Source organism: Natator depressus, chromosome 17 (genome assembly GCF_965152275.1).
Source record: "Natator depressus isolate rNatDep1 chromosome 17, rNatDep2.hap1, whole genome shotgun sequence".
NCBI lineage: Eukaryota > Metazoa > Chordata > Testudines > Cheloniidae > Natator > Natator depressus.
The window spans coordinates 9,338,357-9,361,192 of record NC_134250.1 but is presented as its reverse complement, the minus strand read 5'-3'; the positions used below and the strand labels follow the sequence as shown (position 1 = coordinate 9,361,192).

The window sequence follows — 22,836 nt, the reverse complement described above, 5'->3', positions numbered from 1 at the left end:
GGTGACAGGGCTCTGGGAGGGGATCAGAGCTCCCCCCAGGCTCAGTGACAGGGGCTGGGGGTGACAGGATTAGAGCCTCATCCCCCTAGCCCCCCACAGGCTCAGACACGGCTGGGGGGGGATCAGAGCCCCCCCTCTAGACTCAGGGTGGGGGTGTCAGGAAAGCAGAGCTCCCCCCCAGGCTCAGTGACAGGGCTGGGGGTGACAGGATTAGAGCCTCATCCCTCTACCCCCCCACAGGCTCAGACACGGCTGGGGGGGATCAGAGCCCCCCCTCCAGGCTCAGGGTGGGGGTGTCAGGAAAGCAGAACTCCCCCCCAGGCTCAGTGACAGGGCAGCGGGGGGGTGTTAAGAAATCAGAGCCTCCCCCCACAGTTGGTGACGGGGCTCCAGGAGAGAATCAGAGCCCCCCCCCCCCACTCAGTGACAGGGTGTGTGTGTGTGTGTGCGTGTGAGGAAAGCAGAGCTCCCTCCCAGGGTCAGTGACGGGGCAGGGGGACACAATCCTAGCTTATTTCTCCCTCGTCCCCATTTAGACGCATGCGCACTGTCCTTTCCGTTATCCCACGCATGCCCCCCCCTTGCCGGTCCACGGCGCACGCGCAACTTCCCCTTTCCCGCATGCGCGCTGAGGGTTGGCTCCCGCTCTCGCAGCGCAGGCGTGCAGGCCCTGCTCATGCGCTTTCCAAACGCCCCCCCCCCCCCCCCAGTCCCCGGCCGCGCGTTCGGCTGCTGCCTGGGCTGGCGGTGGGGGCGGACTGGGCTCCTGCTTCCGGTGGGGTGTCATGGCGGCCTCGGAGCTCTGATGGCTGCGGGGAGCTGAGGAGCCGAGACCTAGCCCGGGACCCAGAGACCCTCCCCGCCCCGGCAGGCGGCGGGACATGGCGGCCCACAAGCCGGTGGAGTGGGTGCAGGCCGTGGTGAACCGCTTCGACGAGCAGGTAACGGGAGGGAGGGAAGGAAGGAAGGAGGGGGCCGCCGGGGGGCGGGGGCCTGCTCCCGACGTGGGCTGAGGGGGCCGTGGGAGGATGGGGGCCTGGGAGGGGGGAGCGGCCTCCCCAGGGGAAGGCTGGGGGCGAGGGCCGTGCCCGCTCCGTGGGCTGGGGGCGCCGCTCCCCTCTTGGGGCAGGGGCCTGCTCTCTCTATGGACTGGGGCGGGGGGCTGCTTCCGGCTTCCTTCCCCGCTTCTCAGCGCTGTGGAGGGGGATGGGGTTTTCGTTTCCTTGCTCTTCCCCCCCCCCCTTTCCTCCCCCACCGCCCGGGCTGGGGTGACCAAGCGTGGGGAGTGGGAAGGAGGCGCTATAGGGTGCCTCTCTTCTAGGGTGGAGGGGATCTGGGGGGCTGCTCCACATTGCACTGGGCATAGACCTGGGGCGGGGGGGGCAATATTTAGTGGGGGCTGTTCCTACCTAGTTTAGGCTCCGTGGGAGACGGTATGAGGGGCTGCTGCTTTCTTCCCCTTCACAGATTGGGGGGACGGGCAGCAGTGATTCCCCCTCCTCTCCCCAGTGGTTAGATACGGCCACTATGATCGGCAGAGTGTTTACGGGAGGGTGGGGCCTGGGTACTTCTTGCTTGTCCATCCCAGTCTCCAAATCATCTTATCCCCTTACTGGTGAAATTGCCTCCCACTCATTTCCGGATGGATGATCCCAGCCCCGATGGTGGGGTGGCTCCCCTGGGTTATGTGGTCATTTTCATTGTTAGTTTCCTCTAAATACAAAGGGGGGCGGGGGTGGCTATCTCATTTGTTCTTTTCCTTGTCAGTTCCATCCCCAGACCCTCTGAAAAATCACCTAAAGTTTTTGCTCAGCGTTAATTTTTATTTATTTAACTTGTCTCATTGTCATTGAGAGAGAGTGGGGATTAAAGCTTCAAAAGTGAGGAGTTTGGGGAGGGATAAAGTGAATGTTTATATGAAACTGCATCCCAATCAATTGGAAACAGCAAACAAAGGCAACTGGGTTGGGGGAGGGTCCCGGGTGTATATATTGTTTCAGTGTTAGGCTTTTCTCCTTCGTTATAAGAGTCAATGCCTTTGGAAGGGATTTTCACTGAAGGTTTTGTGGGTGGAAGGAAGAGCAATTTCTTGGTCTGGGGCTTGTGACTGTATGTATTTCTCTGATCCACATGGCGAGACTGCTCATTGGGACTACATGGCTGCACAGACATTCCCAGTTGATCTCAGTGTTAGTTCTTAGACTGCACATTCCTTTCTCTTCCCCCAAATGCCTTTCTGACATGTAAGCCAGGACTTGGTTTAGGTTGACTCATTTGTTTTTTTGTTTTCTCCTTTTGCTGTACTTGAATAGATCCTTCCTGTGATTGGGGGGAGAGTATAAGATACCCCACTGTGTATACTTATCCATAGTAAACATGAAGCTGATTATGGAGGTTGAATTCTGTTCATCTGCCTTGGCTCTAAATATTTCTTAGCAGTATTGTCTAGTGTTGATAACCTGCAGAAAAGTTTGGTGGCCTGTAAAGATAAGACTTTCGCTTTTATCTTTCTTTTAAAAACAGATATGAATATAGTTTCTTTGCAAGAAAATCTTTGTGCTTCTCTTTAATTTTTTTTGAGCAGTCAATATGATGAGGATTTTTTATAACTATAATGTAGCATGCTTTGGAGCCTGTTATTTTGCACAGTAAACTCCTTTTTGGATTACCTTGAATCACAGAGCTTTTATTTTCAGTAAGTTTAAAAGGAATGGTACTAATTATGCTCCCAGTAATGCAAGAAAACATTTCTTTGTGTACTGGTGTTAAAAGGCCTTAGGCTTTATCGTTTGTTTTGTTATATACATTGTGGAATTGGGCTTGCCAACATCTGTTAGGAGTTAAGGACTTGATCTTTTTAAACAAGTATTTTCTCATACACTTTATGGAATAATTAAGGGTAGGTATACAAGAGGAATCCTTTCCTACTTCCTTAGAAACAAAGCCCTTCAACTGTGAGTTAGCTGGAATACTGGAGTTACAGTTCTGTTGAAAAAATACTAAAGAGAATGTTGATTGCAATTGTCTTCCAGTTTGCATGATAGGTATGCCTTACAGGACTATTGAAATCAATTCATTGCATAATTCCCATCTGTTTTAAGACGCTTATAGTTATTATTTTTTCACAAATTTGATAAGACACTTAGGAATAAAGCAAAGAGGCCTCGATGATACACTAATACTCTGAAACTTTTTGAAATATGCTGAAAAATATTTCCCCTTTCCACCTTACTTTATTTCATGTTGAGGTTTTCAAGTTCTGAGATTTCTTCTCATTTGCTTTGCCCATTCTGAGAGTGATCTTCATGTTGGAAAGGTGACTTTGGAATGCAGATCAGAGTAAACCTGTTAGGGTATTCTTACTCCTTAACTTTCTTTTAGGTATTACTTATGAATTGTGGATGGATAATAAGCCAGTCCCTGAACTGCTACTAAAACAGCTATGTGAATGACCAGCCAATAATGGTACAACAGTGAACACTGATCCCCTGGTTGCATCTTTGACTGCCCAGCAGCTGCTAATTTGAGAAGCCAGTTCGAATTACTCTTCAGTGAAGTACAGTGCCTGTAGTCCAATGCATACAATCCTCACTTCCTTTTTTACAGTGCTAGTAATGTATTTTCAGGTTTCTTTACTTCTGTGTGCAGGAAGTTTTGATATCCTCATTGAAGGAGGTGAACTAACATTGCATATTGTACCAGGAGTATGTTTCTGTTACTGACTAAAAAGGAAAACTCTTGTTTGCTGTTTTCAGAAACAGCAAAATGTTGTTTGCTCAGGTTTTGTTTTAAAAATTTACAAAATAGGATTTCAGTGAAAGATAGATGTAGTTACCCAGACAGTGTTTCCATTCATTTGTAAAAAGTCCGGTATTATTATTTCAAAGTGACTAAAACAGTATTTTATTGAGCAATCAGGACTAATTTATATTAAAGAAACAAAACAAAAAATCAGAGCAAACTTGTCAGCTCTTGTTTATTTTCATAAATGTTTTGCTAACCAGAACACCTGTTGTGGGTATGATTCTGTATGATTAAAATGACTGGCAAGTGTGGGTTGGCATTGTAGGTCAGTCAACATCTGGCTGCTGAATACATTTTTCAGAGCTATGTGCTGCATTCTCCCACCCCCAATCATCTTTGATTTTCAGATACTGTAATGTGGTCTACTTCAAGATACCCTTGAAGACCACCTGGAGGCTTCAGCTGGTGCAGAAAGCAACTTCTCATCACATGAGTGGGGCCAGGACATAGCAGAGTATATAGTGCTGAGATTTCAGGAGTATGCTGACTTCTGATTTGTTAGAAATTTTTATTACCTGAGTGGTCTAGGACTCAGATATGAGATGACTCTCTCTCAATTCTCCATTGCAGTAATTGAGATCGGCTGGAATGCTGTGGTAAAACTATCCAGGTTTGACAGCAGCGCTTTCATGTCAAGCATCTCTGCCTTTGTAATTTTCTCCTCTTGGTGGTCTGCCAGAGCCCAAGTTGGGCAAGCTTCAGGCCCTGATGTAAGGCTCATTCATTTTGGATTGTTTTGTTTTGCATCTTATTTGGGTATCTTTCTAGTTTGTGTTTGGTATATTTTTAAGATTTGGTCTCCTAAGGCCTACTGGTGACTGGCCAGCAGTTTTAGGGTGGAGTATATCATTTGTATCTTCCATGTTTTTGTAACTTAAAGCACCTCTAATCACTACAGGTGCAATAACCATTAATAAACAAGCAAAAATATTCCAAAACATAATAAGGCCTCCCTAAAATAAATGAATTTTAGGACTTTCCTATAGAAAAGTCAGTCTACTTTTGAATTTTAATTTTTTAAAATATTTTCATAGCGTTTTTTTTAGAGCATATCACATTTTAGGTAGATAGAGGGAAAACCTATTAGGTCAAATAGGTCTCCCCAAACAGAATAATGGCAGCCCCATTACTTGAGGCATTTAAAACTAGACTATTAAGCCCTACCAAGTATAAGTACGGGCACAATCCTGGCAGTAGGATGGGTTAGAAGAATTAAGCAACTTTTCTCTCTGTAATATAAATTAAAGAAAGAAACCCTTTATTAAATGGATTATAGTTAAATGGACACTGTCAACTATAGTCCCACATTTCTAGTGTTTAAAAATGAGCTTTTATGAAACTCAGAACTAACAGAATTAAGAGTTGTTTTAAAGCAAATAAATATCATCTTGTTGTTTTTGAAATCCGTCACAGCACCAAGAATATGAAAGCGAACCTGATTTCATGGATTAATTTTTCATTATTTTTTGCATCTCAGCAAAGTGACCACAAATAGTAACAAACGACATGTGAAAACATTCCAAGAAAACTCAGCTCCTCAGGCACAATGGAACTTTCTACCATAAAGGTAAAGCTTGTCTGTGTCGAATGCAGAACTTTCTTGGAGGTTGTTCTCAGACTGGAACGAACGCGTCTAGGAGCTAAGGACCATCACAAACCCTCACTTTTTATACCAACCGCAAGGCGCACTTCTTCAACCTGTTTTCTCTAACATAAACACAGAGCAGCATGGACATTTAAAAACGAGCCCCAACCCAAAATGCTTCACTTCACACACACAAGTCTCCCCCTGGGGAGAAGATAGGAGAGACTGTTCCACACATGATAGACTTGTGTTAGTCACGTCACTTAATGTGCTGCTGGAAAGTCCTTAGATGCTACAGTGATCATGGCAATGTAAGAACCTACGTAGAATAGAATAAGTTTGTGTTAGTATATATAGCTAAAGATAACATTTGTTTACAGCATAAGACTTTAAGTTGTCGCTTTTATTAAAATCCTTACTAATAAGTAGAACAAAGTGGTATTTTCTGAAGTCCATTGTTTTTTGCCACGTACTACCTTGCAAGATTATTTTACTGAACCATGAGCTCTCAGGACCTGATCCTCTGTCCATTTATAGTTGGTGGAAAGACACCCATTGACATTATGGGCTTTCAATCAGTCCCAGACAACACTGATACTGACTGAAGGAGAGTGCTTTTTATCTCTTCCCCTCTGAGTCCAAAACACCCATTTGTTGCCATAAAATCTGTTTGTGTAGATCCTTCTGTAGAAGGGGAATAAGCAGATGTTTTCAAATGTATGTATGCGTGCTGTTAAGGATTGTCATTACTGCATTTCCACTAGAAATTTTCTTTCCAGATGTCAGTACCTTTATTTGAAGGGGGAGGAGAGAGACTGCAGCCAGCTTATACTTGAAGAGGGGCTTGGAGTTGAATCTTGAACACACTTGAATTTGTTTATTTTCAAAAAGTTTTCTGCTGAAAAACTTGTTTTCAGAAGATCCTACTTATAATATCCATTCTATTTGACTATTGTGTCATGGGCCTAGCAATAGTGAACTTTGTGATTACTTTCATTAAAAAAAAAAAAATTAGTGTTTGTGAATTTACTGGTTTATAGTTCAGAGCTTTTACCAGGCTGCATTTAGTATGTCCACTTTTTAATCCTTGAATTTCTGTGAAGTGTATGCTGGCGTTCATGCAAAAGCTGAAATGGTCACTTTTTCCATTTAAAGTGTTAATGGACTTTATGCATGTCTCAGGAACACTGAAAGTAAAGGTGTTAAAGGTAAACTTTTGCTAAAATGAAATAATTAAACCTTGTCTTTATTCCAAATATCAGTTAATAAAGAAACTTTCATGGTTCTTTGTTTACCTGTCTAAAACTGGTAGAATGGAATATCTTGGAAATGCGTGATCAAGACAATCAATGCTATCAATTTCTAATTGGATACAGTTGCTATCAATGTCCACGTTTTAGGAAAAGGATTTTATATTTTTGTGTGTTTAAACAAGAGTATGTGGAACTAATGCAAATGTTTCTTTGGCACACTTACAAAAGATATTTATTTTCTTAATAACTTGACATCTGCATAGCAGAGGAGAGACCCTTAGCTAAGGTGTCTGAGGATATAGGCACTTCTTCCTCTAATGGGATGCCACTCCCCAAAATATTAGTCTTGTATGTTGTCAGAGACCACACTGCTCTGCCCAGTGCAACAGCTATGTAAGTTATTTAGTAGAATCTGCTTTTAAGTCTTAAAGCCATCTTTCAGGATCTAACTGTAGAGATCCTATTAAGTATGTTTTTAAATGCCTTTTTATATCTGTTTACTTTCTCTTCTGTAAATTGCCAATAAACACTTTAAATTGGTTTTTCACTATTAAATCTGAGAAGTTACTGCCTGGCACTTTTGAAAGGAATGAAGTGCTGCCCTTGCTAGAGGAGACAGGTAAAAAAGTGAGTGCATGTGGACAGGGTCAAAGGCACAGAGAAAGTTGTGATCATCCTCTAGAGCAACATGGCAGACCATGTGGTATATACCATTGTAGATACAAAATAGGCCAGATGATCTGAGGCTACCAGGCACCCTTGTGGAACAGTTGTTAATTTATAGCACATTAATACTTAAAGCCTTCAGTAAACTACCATGTGACATTCTGTGGGGACGTGGAAAAAGGTATTGAAATGGCATTCTAGGAGTATTTTCTAAGATACCAGTAGTAGGCAGTTTATACTGCTAAGCATCTGTGAATCTGACTAACTTTATTCTTTAAATAACATATTTCTGTGAAGGGGTTTTGAACTTTTATTTTTTATAAAGCCAAAGTTGGAAGAACCTCATATCGCTTTCCTTTTGCAGTTTGCAAGGGGAATGTGCATCTCCTGCATAATTAAAATAAGAAACAAAATCTGTTGAAAACTTAGTTTGAAAGTGGAGAATAAGTGGGTTGACTTTGTTTGCATGCTTCTATTTTCTTGCGACTTGGTTTCCAACTCCAGCGCTTTTCAAGATTTATATATTTTGTTTGTCTTTTGGAAGTGTAAAATAGAAAGCTGAAAGTCTAGTGACCCAGCGTAGACTGTACATTTTCCCCCGCCAATAGCAAATTTCTATTGTTATCTCTTAAGAATTGTTAGATTCTTGGACAGATTTGATAATGATAAAATAATCATAGCAAAGTCAGAAGAAATCTTAAATAAGTAGAAAGCATTTTAGAAGTTAGGTATGGAAATTCATTTGTGTACTGTTTACATTAGATTTACTTAAGTTGTCTACATGGTCAGAGTATAAGTTTTGATCATCGGAGAGGTTGCGTTAACAAGTAAGTCTATATAAAGATTCTTCAGCTTCTACCAATGAAGCCTGCAAGAGACTTGTGTATTTACTATACGTTGTTGTGCTTTCTATGTTGTACATTGGTATATTAGAATAAAATATACTGGTTGAAAGTAGGATGTAAAATATCAAATGGTTAACCAATTAACAGATAAATATTAGTCTTATTAATATATTGCTGTTAATGTTTAAAGCAGATTGATAAAATAATTTTGTGACATTTTACATCCCTACTTGCGCTGTCGTTCCCTCAACCCAGCTGCACTCCCTACCTCCACATCTGAGCACACCATGTGCATTAACAAATCTGCCTCTTCCCTATCCTTTTCCCTCTCCCCACTCAGTGGCAGTGCCCAGGTCAGGACAAACCGAGCTGACCTTGCATGGCGGTGGCTTGGGAGCCCAGAACGCGTGGACCAGGAGCGGTCAGAACGCGTTGTACTCTCGGGCTATCAGTGCTGGCTTCCAGGGTTGGGTGCCTCGCTCCCTGCCAGGAACCAGCACAGGGACCCTGGGTGGGCACATCCCCTCCCCTACAGACACGGGCCCCCTGCTCCTGCTTCCCTGCCCCGCCACCCCTGCAAGACCCCTCGTCCCCCCCGGGAGACTCCACTGGGCCCCTGGACACGGTCAGGGCCCAGGCCGCTGCTGGCTGCTGCTGTCGAGTGTGGCAGGCTGAGGGGGCGGGTGGTGCTGTAAACGATATTTACATCCCTAATTGAAAGACTGTACTCGGACTAGTTATCCATGGTTTGCTATCAAACTGGGAGGGTGTATCTAGTGAGGTCCCTTATGGATCAGTCCTGGTTCCAGTTGTACTCAATATTTTCATTAAGGACTTGAGTAATGGACTGGAGAGTGTGCCTACATTATATGAAGCTGGGAGGGGTTGCAAACACTTGGGAGACAGAATTATAATTTTCCAGGGTCATTTTGAATTCAACAGGATGATATTCCATAAAGAGAAATGCAAAGAAATGCACTTAGGAAGGAAAAATCAAATGGTCAACTACAAAATGGGGAATAACTGACTCAGCAGTATTAATACTGCAGAAAAGGATCTGGGGGTTATAGTGGATCACAAACTGAATGAGTCAACAATGTGTTGGAGATGCAAAAAAAGCTGCTAATCTGGGGTATATAACAGGAGTGTCGTATGTAAGACATGGGATGTAATTGTCCCGCTCTGTTCGGCACTAGTGAGGCCTCAGCTGTAGTACTGTGTCCAGTTCTGGGCACCACACTTTAGGAATGATGTAGACAAATAGGAGGGAGTCCAGAAGAGCAATAAAAGTGATAAAAGGTTTGGAAAACCTGACCTATGAGGAAAGGTTTAAAAAAACAAAACAAAACTGGGCATGTATAGTCTTGAAAAAGAAGGCTGACGGGGGGGGGGGGGGGGACTTGATAAGTCTTCAGATATGCTAAGGGCTGTTATAAAGAAGATGGTGATCAATTGTTACCCATATCCACTGAAGGTAGAATAAGAAGTAATAGGCTTAATCCTCAGCAAGGGAAATTTAGGTTAGATACTGGGGAAAAAACTTTCTAACTATAAGGGTAGTTAAGCACTGGTACAGGCTTCCAAGAGAATATGTGAAATCCCCATCATTGGAGGTGTGTAAGAACAGGTTGGACAAACACCTGTCAGGGATGGTCTAGGTTTACTTGGTCCTGCCTTCAGCGCAGCAGGCTGGACTTGATGACATCTTGAGGTCCCTTCTCGTCTTGCATTTCTGTTGTTCTAACATGGTTGTCAACACAACCTGGCATTTTATTGTTGAGACTTCTTTACAAAACTACTTTATGGCTTTTTCTTTTGGTTGCCTCCTGCAATGAGGTCCTATAAGGTTAAGAACTTGAAAGTTTGAATAGAAGGAAAACTACAGGTGTGACCCAGCTAGTGTCATCTTCCTATATTTTCTGTCATAACCCTCATCTCCACTTCTCCATGGAACAGGACAAAATACTGAACTACCAGCAACGTCGTTCCTTTTATAGTGAGCAGTTCAATATTCTTCTAGTTCTCTTGGGGCTTGTCTATACTCCATTTTTGTACTGATTTTAGCCATCTGTTTAGAAACAGATCTGATTAAATCAGCGCACGCCCCTACTGTGGATGCGGTTATAGTTTTACAAAGGTGATTATATTGATATTTATTTATTTACCAATATAGTTAAATTGATACAATAACTTACAGAGCATAGGAATTGTGCTTCTTCCAGAGTGCTACTGCTCTCCTCTTCAGATCAGTGAGGGCAACTGCTGCATTTGCTTAGATCAGTCTTCCTTTAAATTTGTGACTCTCCTAACCTTTGCCATTCTGTTATGTTTGGGCTTAAATATGTCCACTATGTAGCTTGGATTGGGTAGGTAGTAATGTGCAACTTGTTAGTTTCAGGATTCAGTCTGACGACGTATCCTTCATGTTCTGTTTTTCCCTTTTTCCTTATTTTCCTTATAATAATGAAAATAAAAGCGTTGTAGGAAGCCTCTTCCTTTAACCCTCAGGCTATACTTTTTGTATAATAAATATATTTAACTATAAGCATTTTGGTTTCACTTACTCCTGTAATGACATTAATACACTTATTTGCAATGTTATAGCTATGTTGGTTCCAGGATATGAGTCCCAAGATAGTTGGGGTAATGTCTTTTAGTGGATCAACTTCTGTTGGTGAAAGAGACAAGCTTTCGAGCTACACAGAGCCCTTCAGGTCTGGAGAAGGTGACCAAATTGTCTTGAGCTAAATGCAAGGTGGGACATGCTGTAGGAGACCATTTAAAATGAAGAGGGCAATTGTTTATATTGTTATACTGCGCCATAAAATCAGTGTGTCTGTTAAGTCCATGGTTTTTAAGAATCCAGCAGAGTTATGAATTTAAGTTCCCAGGCTCGCCTTTTATACAGGTTTCCTCTGAGGATGAAGACTGAGAGGTCAGATATGAAGTGATTGTTTTGTCAAAAGTACTTGCCCAGGGGTGATAGGCTGTTTTTGGTCTTTTATCTTTTTTCTGTGTGAGTTGACTTGAGAGCATAGTGATTGTCAGATTTCACTTCAGTCATTTGGAGCACTGGATGAGGTACACCACATGTTGTGATAGGCATGTGTGGGACCCATGGATCTTGACAGGTGTGTCGCAGGGGTATTGATCATCAGGGATCCTAGTTTTCCGTGATTAAAAAACTCTATAAAAATGTGTGTTTTTCAGTGATTAAAATGAAATGCTGAAATTCAGTTTCCCCTAGCCACAATAGAGAGCCCGGAGGCTCACTGCCCAGGGCTCGGGCCGTCAGCTCTGGTTCAATTAATATGGTGAGCCAGATAATGGAGACTCAGATAAACAGGGTTCTACTGTGTATGTTTTAATTTTTTCACAAAATGTAAAAACTAAAGATTCTCTGTTTAAAGAAATAAATACAAATTCTACGTTTTTCCATGGTCAGCTGATTTCTAGGATCCCTGCTGATCATTGTAGCAGTGGAGATATATCTGCAGATTTTGCATCTGTTCTGGCAGGTCTGGTGCTGCATTGAGTTTGGTGTATCCTGGTCTGTGGGGGGCTTGTTTCTGATGATGAGCTTGTTGAGACTGGGGAGTTGTTTAAAGGCCAGAAGAGGGGGTTCAGGAAAGATTGGTGCCAACCAATTTTTTCCCCTTAATTTTTCTTAGCTCTTAGTTTCTTAATGTTTTAAGAATGATCTACACTGAGAAGAGGGTTATTAAATAAATGACACTTGAGCCAGGTCTACACTATAAACTTACATTAGTATAACTAAGTCATTCAGGAGTGTGAAAAATCAACACCCTTTAGTGACAGTTATACTGACCTAACTTCCAATCAACTATGTCAACAGGAGGGCTTCTATCAACATAGCTACCACCTCTCATGGAAGTGGATTTAACTATATTCATGGGAGGAGCTCTCCTGGCATCTTCACTGAAGCGCGAACAGCTGTACCACTGCAGTGTTTTAAGTGTAGACCCAGCCTTGACCATTACTGATTTAATTAGTTTGACATTCCTGTGCTCAGTGTTTTGTGAAGTAGTGTTAGTTTATCAACATCTTTTGGTGTTGTATTCAACTCCAATAAGTTTAGCAATGAAAGAAACAACTTCAAGCTTTTTAGACCATGATAAAAATTCCCATTTTTAAGCCATCTCGCAAGTTTAAGTCAGCATGACATTAAAACAATCTAGCGCAAAGTGCTGACATTCTCCCAAGAAACTCGCAAAACTAATGGTGATTAATTTTTCAAGTCGACCAAAACCATACAATTTTAAAATGTAGCATCAAACAAAACATTGATCTGAAAAATTAAATGTCATTGCCACCTCCAACTTGGGGCGGGGAGGGGGGGAAGAGATTAAATACATTTTTAATGTTCAATATTTTCTCAATCTTGTAAATGCTTCTATAAAATAGCATAATTTATTGCTATTTTAGCCGGTAAAACGAAGTGTGTGTTCTGTGTACAGTGCCACACAAGTTTAAAAAAACAACAGCCCAGCACAAGCAGGATTAACATTAGAAAATATGCACATACCAAATTCCCATACAGGTGGGATTTAATTCTGAACTACAGAAACAGAAATAAATGTGTTTTTAACCAGCATTGGAACCTGATCTCACTAGCTTTCTAGAATAGATTTGGAAGAGTGGTTGGGTGGGGGAAACAAGCACAATTGCAGAAAGATGAGCAATTTTTCTGTACTGGGCGGTTACAGCATTGTGCCTCATTTTCCTCTGTACCCCCACTTGTCCCCTGCTGGCATTCAGGCACTGAGCAGGTACAATGACCTCTACTATCAAGTCAGGCTATGGTACAGCTGTTAAACAGTTATTCCGTATAGAATTAAATTGCAGACTTTCATGTTAAGATACATGGGCAGGATAGTCATAATTTTCATGACATAAAAATTCTCTGAGCTTAAAGACATTCTTTGATGGCTAGATCAGTTGTTCCAGAGTTTAGATACCCAGACCAAATGCAACTTTTTTTCTTACTGTTTTTGTGTTAAAAGGAAGTTTATACATTTTAATATGATAAATGAAGGGTTAAGATACTGCAACTTTATTCAGTGATGACCAAAAACCTTTAAGCACTTGATAGTTATTTTTTAGACATATTAACTGCCTGGCATTTTTCCTTTAGTTCTTAAGTTCTGTGGCATTTTGAGAGACTGGGTTTCCAGTTCACATCCTTTTTCAAGCCATGAAACATCTTTGAACATCTATGTTTTTCAGAATCTCAGAATGAGTTTACGGAATGTTCTTGTGGAATCCAGTTAAAAAACCAGAAAAAAACATTTTAAATATTTGATATTTTATCATTGAAATTGAGATACTTAGCGCCTGCACTAAATCCAAAGTGTGTGTGTATAATTCGGAAACATATATGCGTTGATTGCATTCTTGTTTCCCTAATCTGTTGTCTTTTTTTTAAATATAAAGCTTCCATAAAGTGAATTTCAACAAAGTACTTCTTCCTACATTTTAATGTGGTCTGATAATTTTTTAACTGACTCTGGTAAACTGCACGCAAGGGACATGATTGGTCTGTGACCTTTGAAGAATTTACTGAGTACAGCTTGAAACAAAGTGTCTAGTGTTCAGAATAGGATTAAAATCTGTTGAGTTATTGAGTTTTCTGTTATCTGTGCTGGACTAGTTGCAGCTCAAGTCTAACTTTTACTATTTGATGTAGAAGATCCTCTTTGGAAGTCACTTTTCTGAATAAAGTTGAAAGAAATTTTACCTTTCACTGTTTTGGAATTCGTAACATTTCATTTTTGTTAAATCTATGATCCCAAAATTTTACTTGCATTAATCTATATGTCTGATTTATGGAAAAGATGGGAGGAAACATTTATCTTGCCAACTGAGTACCTGACTTGAGTCAGTCAGAAAAGTTTAGACATACCAAAAGTTTAAATATCAATGACTTGTATACAACTAAAATGTCCTCTAAGTTATTAGGCAAGTTGGGTGAGGTAATATCTCGCAAGGTTTGTCCACACTGCAGTTAGCAACCCACGGCTGGTCTGTGCCAGCTGACACAGGCTGAGGTAAAGGGGCTGTTGAATTGAGGTGTAGATGTCCGGGCTTAGGCTGGAGCCTGGGCTCTGAGACCCTCCTGTCTTGCAGGGTCCTAGAGCGCATGCTTTAGCTCACGCCTGGACATCTAGAGCGCATATAACTGGCAACACTGCAACCGATTCCTTCTTCGTTAGGGAATTGTTGTACTTTAAAACTATCAACATTTCTCTAAGAGTTCTTTAAGCACTTGAGGGATGCTCACCTTTTGACTTGAGTGATCTTGTAGTATTTAGTTTTTAGCGAAGAGAGGTGGCCTGACATTTCCCCAAATGAACATCTAAAGAATGGCCTTTCCAATCCAAAAGTTACAGAATTTGATTGCAATGGCATTATTTTAGTGACACTGCTGAAACTTTTGGACATGAGAACTGTCCTCCTATGCTTGTAATCATCCCTCATATTTTGGCGTCTTTTATCACCATATTTTTGAGAGTTCACCCGTTACTTCCTTTTATTATTATGTATTTCAGTAGCACCAAAGGACCCAATCAAGAATCAGTCTTTGTGCTAGGTGCTATGCAAAAGTGCATCTGTTTTTCCATTATCTTTCATTATCCTAACAGTGAGGATTAAAGAGCCTTAACTTGTGACTATTAATACCAAACATTTCAGTGACTATCAATTATCTGTTAATATTAACTTAAATTTGATTTGAACATGCAGGGTAATGTGTTAAGGGTTGAGATTATTTATCCATTTATGAATACATGGGTATGTCTTTATGGGCAATTGCTTTTGTGTTTCTTTTTCCTCCGCTGGGTTTTACAGGTATAGATGAAGTCATAATATTTTATAGTGTTCCAATTTCACTTATTTAGCTGACTTTTACTATTTTATAAAATAAAGAGGTGCCCCTCAGCCACCTGGGTTCTCTTGCACCTATTAGACTGACCAAGGAAGATGTGTTTTGCAAGGTGGATTTTTTGCCTTTTTAGGAAGTATCGGTACAGCTGTGCCGCTGAAAGGCCTCTAGTATAGTCATGACCTAAGACTTTTGCTGATATACTTGGGCAATGTGAAGAAAATCTAGGTCTTATTTAAAATCTAGTAAAAGGTGGTAGTATACGTTAGCGTGGAATGTGCCTTCAGCGGGTACTTTTTTTTTCTCAGTCTGACAATCAGGATTTCCTAATGGAACAGCTTTAAACCGGTAGCTAATATTGTGTTCCTAGTGTTGTGCAGTTAGTTAATGCCGTTATACTTCTATCATAGCACGGTACCAGCTCTATAGGGTCAGTTTTTCACAATGTAATCTGCTGTAACATAGTGTGTAAAATGGCAGGTTTCAGAGTAACAGCCGTGTTAGTCTATATTCGTAAAAAGAAAAGAAGTACTTGTGGCAGTGAGCTGTAGCTCACGAAAGCTCATGCTCAGATAAACTGGTTAGTCTCTAAGGTGCCACAAGTACTCCTTTTCTTTTTTCTTTTTGTGTAAAATGGATGGTTTTAAAAATAGCTTTCTTTGAAAGATGGAGGATGCAAAGGTAGGAATTGGTTTTGCAGTCTTCGTTTGAAGCCACGAGAGCATGTCTAGATGAAAAAAGTGAGAGCATTTTAAAATAAAGTTAAACATAACTTTAAATGTGACTTTGCACCTAATTAGACAAGGCAAATTGTGTTTAAAAAATGTTAGCTGGTCATGGTCACCCCTTGGCTCCTCAGAATGCTGTAGCATGTTTTAAATCTATCCCTGTCTGAGACAGGAAAATTCACTAAGTCACACTGAGGTTTATACTCAAAATAGGTTTTTTCTAAAATATGTTTGCTAGTACGTTAGTTAAAACATATTTAACACGTTTTATGACAGTCTTCTAGATTATGAAAACAATCTTAGCCTTAGGATATGTCTGAGATTTCCTTTCTTCGCTGAAACACTCAGTTCCTTTCTCATCATTTGTTATTACATAAAGATATGGAGCTTGGAAAGATTGGGTTGAAACACTTTTCAAGAAGTGTGTTAAGACTAAACACATCAGTGTGATTCGAGGAATTTTCCTGTCTCAGAAGGGGATAGATTTAATGTATACTAAAACGTGCTGAGGCGTTAAAAATTTATTGCTGTCGTCCAAGTGGCTATGATATTGCCTGATGCCTGACTTTGTACTTTCACACAATGCTGCTGTGCTGCTTGTTGATGGATGTGGATCTGTCGGATAACTTTCTGGAACAGTTAGATGGAATTGCAGTGAATATTGGAATGCTTCTTAGACCTGAATGAGTTTGTCACCCAGGATAGATCTCTGAATTTCTCTTATCCTATTGTCATACTTTTTATCCTAACAGAAGTTTCAGTGGAGGCTTTGAAGTCTATGTTTAGCTGCATAAATACAAAAGACATACTTTTTTTGCGAAGATTTTTGTGAAAACAGGTCTACAGTTTCATTGCTTAGTCACTTGTAATAGGTTTCAGAGTAGCAGCTGTGTTAGTCTGTATTCGCAAAAAGAAAGAGTGCTTGTGGCACCTTAGAGACTAGCAAATTTATTTGAGCATAAGCTTTTGAGAGCTACAGCTCACTTCATCAGATGCATCCGCTGAAGTGAGCTGTAGCTCACGAAAGCTTATGCTCAAATAAATTTCTAGTCTCTGAGGTGCCACAAGTCCTCCTTTTCTTTTCACTTGTAATAATACTTCTCTGACACTGAATTTGGTTTGTTTGGAAATTGTCACAGAACAGATGTTTGGCTTTAGTTGAGAAATAAGCAGTAAAAACAGGTGAATCTGGATTTTGCTTCCTGCAAATGTCTCTAGCAGGAAAAGATGAAAAATATAATAAAATGTTACTGTAAGATTGTCTTTAATAGAATGTTTTACAACATAATCTATAAAGCCTCAAGGTATCTTTAACCTTCCTGTAAAACTGTAAATCTCTAACTTAATGTACAAATGCTAAGTAATGCTACTTTTTTTTTTTTTGCAGCTTCCCATAAAAGCTGGCCAGCAGAATACCCACACCAAAGTCAGCACAGAACATAATAAGGAATGTCTCATAAACATTTCCAAGTACAAGTTTTCCCTGGTCATAAGCGGTCTCACTAATATCTTAAAAAATGTTAACAATATGGTAAGTTTTCTAGGTTTGGTTTATTGGATGCTTTTGAAAATGGTTATGAATTTTTATTTACAGAAACTTTGTAGAATGTCTAGTCTGACTCAGATTGCTGCTTCGTTTTGTGCATTTAACTTACTGATTTTTTATTTTTTTAACTTCAAATGCAGTAAAGTTTACAAACAAAATTGAAATGAGCATCCACATTGCATGTGAGGGTTATGGGAAACGTGGGCAACAAGGTCTAAAAGGAAGACTGTTAGTAATGCTGCATTGGATAACCCAGAAGGTGTCAGTCACTGAGGGAATGGACAGAGTGGAAAAGTGCATATGGCTAGGATGGGGTACAACTCAACACATGCCCTCTTAGACCTGGGTTTGTAAGCAATCCTTGGATATCTGCTCTCCAAACCAAGTGGAATATATTTTGTAAGTGGTGCACTTGATCACTGGGAAATGGGTTCTCTCTGTACAGCTGCATAATCATGCCATTTAACTAATGACACACTATTTTGCGGCCTTGAGGGAGAAGGAAGAGGGCATTTGGGCAGAAGTATCCAGTGAACATCATCCAGAGCGATGGGAGCTGTTCTAATCCTTTCTGCTAGAATGTGTTCTGCCAGGAAGAGCAATATTGGAAGAGGGGAAAAACGAACAAGTATTTAAAACAAACCTATGGCATTAGATTCTTTTCAGGATCTGTTCAGACATTCTACATTAGTGCATGGTGCAGTCATTTGCAAGTTGCCATCTCATAAATTACATTTAAAAACAAAAAGAAAAATCCAGGAGCCATACAAGATTATCAGCTGAGAACCATGAAGGAAAAGGCTTGAAAAAGGCTCTTTGGTCTAGTGGTAGTCCTACAGAGTTAATCTCCTGAGCACATGCCTTAGAGGCCAGTAAGGGATGCTTAGCTTGAGTGGAGTGTTCCCCTGACATTTCCTCCCTCTGACTGACGCTTGATGTAGCTTGCAGTGTTTCTTGGGTGGATCAAGGACCTCCTTAACACTGAGTTCTTGAGGGCAGCAGGTTAAAGTCAAGGGACAGAAAAAGGTTCAAGAAGACCTTCCCACCAAATTTCAAAAAGACCCTTTCAAACTCAAATTTGTAACATTAAATGAACAGTCTCCCTCTACACTGTTTATTTGTGAAATGCAGCAAGGCAGCACATAGAAACACTTTCAGAAATATACTAAAACATTATTGAAACCTCACTTTCATAAAATTAACATTGACAACTAATTTGATAGGGTGCTATACACAAAGGGGGGTGGGGAGGAACACAGGAAAATTATTAAATAGGATCCTAAGTGTGTGTGCTAGGAAAAATAAAAATTACCATGGGGCAGGCAAGATGAGAAATTGTAGTTACTTTGAAAAAGTGGAGGGAGAAGAAATGAAGCACATTTCATGGGCGATCAACTTCCAAACCATCAGATCCATCATGACAGCACTCAGGGTGGGCTCCCTAAAGGGCCAATAGTATGTGAACATATGTCCTCACCAGAACAAGAGAATGAGTAGCCTATACTTACACTAATGGACATAAAAATTAATAGTGCCAACCCAAAAATAAATCAGCCACTCTATAGAGATCAGTTGTAAGGAGTCTTGATAAATAAGAGTGTAAGCTATACAAATAGAAACAAAAATTCTGTATTTTATCTGATGTATGTAGCTGAGGCCTGGCCTGACATGAGCAATTAATACCTGGAAGGAGGCTTCATTTCTTGGAAGATAAAATTAGGGAGGTAAACAGATTATAAGCTTGAAAAAGGCAGAATGTCTGAGCCATCTAAGATATGAGGAAGAACACCCAGGGAACCGTTTTCTAACAATGGACAAAGATGAACCTGGAATATTAAAGTGCAGGTTCTTTGTGAACAGCACATGGAGAGAACGTGCTGCACGGGTATTAGTTCCTGCAAAGTGACCAAACCAATCTAAAAACATGTGATTCAATGTATAGTAAATACAGTGTAATTTGTACATGTATATAAAGTGTGTAACTTTGGATGTGTGACATGCCCTATACCCACCCCATTCACTTGAGTCTTATCAACTCAGCATAGCTTTGCTCTATGCCAAATCAAAGGACCTGAGTAGTGAAATCTAGAGTTCAATTGAGTGTTTTGGATTCCAGAGAACTGGACAAGATGTTCTGGGTAAGCCGAGTGGGAAAGGTCTCTGAGGGAATACCAGCCATGTACCACTTTTAGTACCACTTTTCATGGAAAATGGCACAAAAATTATTAGTCTGACTTGGTACTTCCCAATGAATTCCTCCATAAAGGGCAAAAATAGAAGAATGAGTCTTTTCATATCAATGTTCTGTACCCAATAGCAAGACTTAACTTTTCCTACGGTTGAGGAAGAGAGAATGGATGAGATGCTCCAACTAGCTATCAGTATTTTTCAAGCATTCCTTCAGAATGGAGACCAGACACACCAGTAGACTGTGTGCCATTAGTCTACTCCATGTTTAGAAAAGAGAGCTTCAAGAGGCCTCCTGCTCAGCTAAAGCCTACAGATATTTGAACTAATCTTTCAAGCAGTTTTAATTATCGCATCATTTTTAGAAGCTTCTTACTGTGTTCTATCAACACTCAGTGGAACTAAACAAATTTTTTGTCTAACCCTTCTCTGCTTTGTTTTGTTGTTCCAATGTGAATATTGATATACTTAGTCATTGGTGCTGGTAGTGAAATTGTATGCCATTTTAAATATGTGATAAACTCTTGCATCCTAGATTTAAAATGCAGCCTCCGCTTTGAAGATCCGGTAGTGTATTTGTGTTTCTTCCTGTGGTCTATGCTAAATTTTGCAGCAGTCAAACTAAGTTTATATCCATGGGTTTGTGGAAAACCTCAGTTCTGTTAAGTGTTGTGTTGGCAATAAAATACAGCTCAAAAGAAATCAGATACTTTAGACAAACAGTAATAGCTACTAAAATAGCTTCTAAAAGAAGTGTAACCGTCATTCTTTTGAATGAATTTTGGGGTCATGAAAGTGAAGGACTTGCTAGACTCTCTAGTTGGTCTGCTAGTGCATCTCCAATACCAATTGGCCGGCCTGTCCTGTCCCTTGTTATCTTTGTTGAATTTATGTCATTCACACCAAAACAGTTTACTCACTTCATCCTAGGAACTAGGAAGGAACCATCAGTGTCATTTTCACTGGTCCTGTTTCTAAATTTGAACCAGAACTCCAAAGGTGGAAAGGCTAGAGCATTAACCTAATGTGCTGCTTAATCCCCAGCAGATTTTCTGTATCACCTAAATGCTGTAATGGGCTACCAGTCAGATTTTTGCACTGGAGCTAAATCTGTATCTTTTCTTGTAGAGGATATTTGGAGAAGCTGCTGAAAAGAATTTATATCTCTCTCAGCTGATTATATTGGATACACTGGAAAAATGTCTTGCTGGGGTAAGTAGTCTAATTTATAATTGCTGAGTTTCTGAATCAGATGTAGAAAAGTGAACAGAAGTTCTATAAATGTGTGCCTGTGTATACTAGGTACGAATAAACTAAGAATCACTTGATTTATTTCACATAGAATTAATGCTAATTTTAGAAAAACTTCTATGAAGTAGTTAATGTAACTGATAAAATAACAATGTGTAGAATGTCCATCCTCTCCCTCCCCCCCCCCATTAACAATGATCAAAAATGCCTTGACTTGTTAACTAAGTGGACAAAGGAAGGTTTCAGATCTAATCTTTCCTCTACTTCACTTGCAAAGGTCTAATATTATATGTTTCTCTACAACAATTCATATAAAAAGAATAAACCATTGTGTGCATGGAAAACAAATTTAAGTAAAGTAATGGGTTTCAGTGTTAAGCTTTCATTGCATTTGTATAAACTGTGGGTGGATGGGGAGATTCTAAGCAGGAATACAAACGAAAGAATAAAAATGGTTTCATTTCACAATTTAATACAAAATTAAAGGATAATTTTACAATCATTTTAAAAGTGGAAAATAGTAAAAATTAAAATATAAATGCATAAAATATATTAAAATTAGTGAAGTTTGTGGAAGTCCTAGCTAGTGTTTCTTAAATGAAGCAGAGATTTCTTGTTGACATAGTTCTGTTTCTGTTTTCTATAATTATATACCCAGACAGAATCCTTCGCTATTGCCATATTAAGATTACTTTTGCAGGTATTTCCTAGTTTACATTATTTAACCATATCCAAACTTCCAGTGGGAGTCCAATTCTGAAGTTTCCACACAAACTTTCCTATTCCATTCAGATCTTTGCTGAGAGGCAGTTTGCTTTTACCTTTGGGATGAAAACAGTTGTATAATTGCAAAGCCAAACTTCATCTTATGTAAAAACTCTGAGTCTCAGGTTTATTCCTAAAGATTTCTTTTAGCTTTGTTCCAGGAAGAATGTAATGAAATCATCAAAGATGTGTGCAATTCCTTAGTACTGGTTGTAAAAGATATTTCTCTACAGTGTAATAAATACAATAGAGTTTGGTTTATCAAGGTAGAACATCTTTTAATATAGTAAAGATGCTGATCTAAGTAATCGTGCTATTTTAAATACGTAAGAAAAGAATGTAGGTATCTACGTAATGCAGACTAGATTTCAATTTTAAAAAAAAGTAAATTATACCAGTAACTTAGACTTGTCTAATTTCATAAATCCATATCTTCCTTTTTTAAAAGCCACAATTTATATTGATCAAAACCTCAGTGTGTTTCAGATACATAATGAAACCTCTAGCAGCTTAAAATTGTATGTCTTGTCAGTTTAGATGAAAGCAAGTTGAGCCAGTATGTTTAGTAAGACTTGAGCCAAAGCTGTATACAAAGAGAGTTGTGTTCTGTGATATGGTCAGACATACTTCATGCTTACTATTGCTTCTTAATGTTTCACCAAGTTCTCATGGCAACAAGACTCAGGTCAACTAAGTAGGATCACTGCAACTTCTGAATTGCCCATAGTAATTTCATTGATAGGATTTTAAAAGTTTAAATGCTGACCTGACCGTCTGTTAAGATTCTTAGTAAAGTTGCTCTTCAAATTCTTTGTTAAATAGTTTCCTTATGCCTCATACTGTGCAAATTGGAAAAAGTAGAATTCTACAGGAAAGTGTAGCTTTTTTTTGTTCTTGTCTGGAATCACACTGAGTCAATAAAGAAGCACCCTCTCCTTCATCATGTCTTTTAAATCCCTACTGGAGAAAAACGGTCAGAAAACCATTTGAGAGAATTAAGAGTCTGAGTTTACTGTAGGTTCTTCTAAGGCAAACAACTGACTCAAATGCTCTCAAACCAATACTTTGACAGGTTGGCAGGGTGTGTCCCTTAAGTCTTCAAACCTCTTGCTCGAAAAAAGTATTTTGATAGCCCATTCAGCGCTTGATGATATTGACCTACTAACATTGTCTCACAGGTCAGGGATGGAAACATATTCAAAGATGTAAAATACTACTTTATGTGAAATTATAGGAAATTACTGTTAGCAGCAGTGGGGGAGGGGTGGTGAGAGCTTTTTTGCGTTGAAGTCAACGAGAGTTTAG

General features: G+C 39.8%; 1 protein-coding gene across 2 annotated transcripts in view; it reads left to right on the top strand.

Moving 5' to 3' along the window:
- The first annotated feature begins 746 nt into the window (after positions 1–746).
- The window catches only part of NF1 (neurofibromin 1), a 169,197-nt gene continuing 147,107 nt past the window's right edge, over positions 747–22,836 (top strand). For both annotated transcript variants that reach the window (XM_074974899.1, XM_074974898.1), the window contains exons 1-3: positions 747–941; positions 17,170–17,313; positions 20,644–20,727. In XM_074974899.1, coding sequence (XP_074831000.1) covers positions 882–941; positions 17,170–17,313; positions 20,644–20,727 — 288 coding nt within the window. In that variant the 5' untranslated portion in view covers positions 747–881. The remainder of the gene's footprint in view (positions 942–17,169; positions 17,314–20,643; positions 20,728–22,836) is intronic.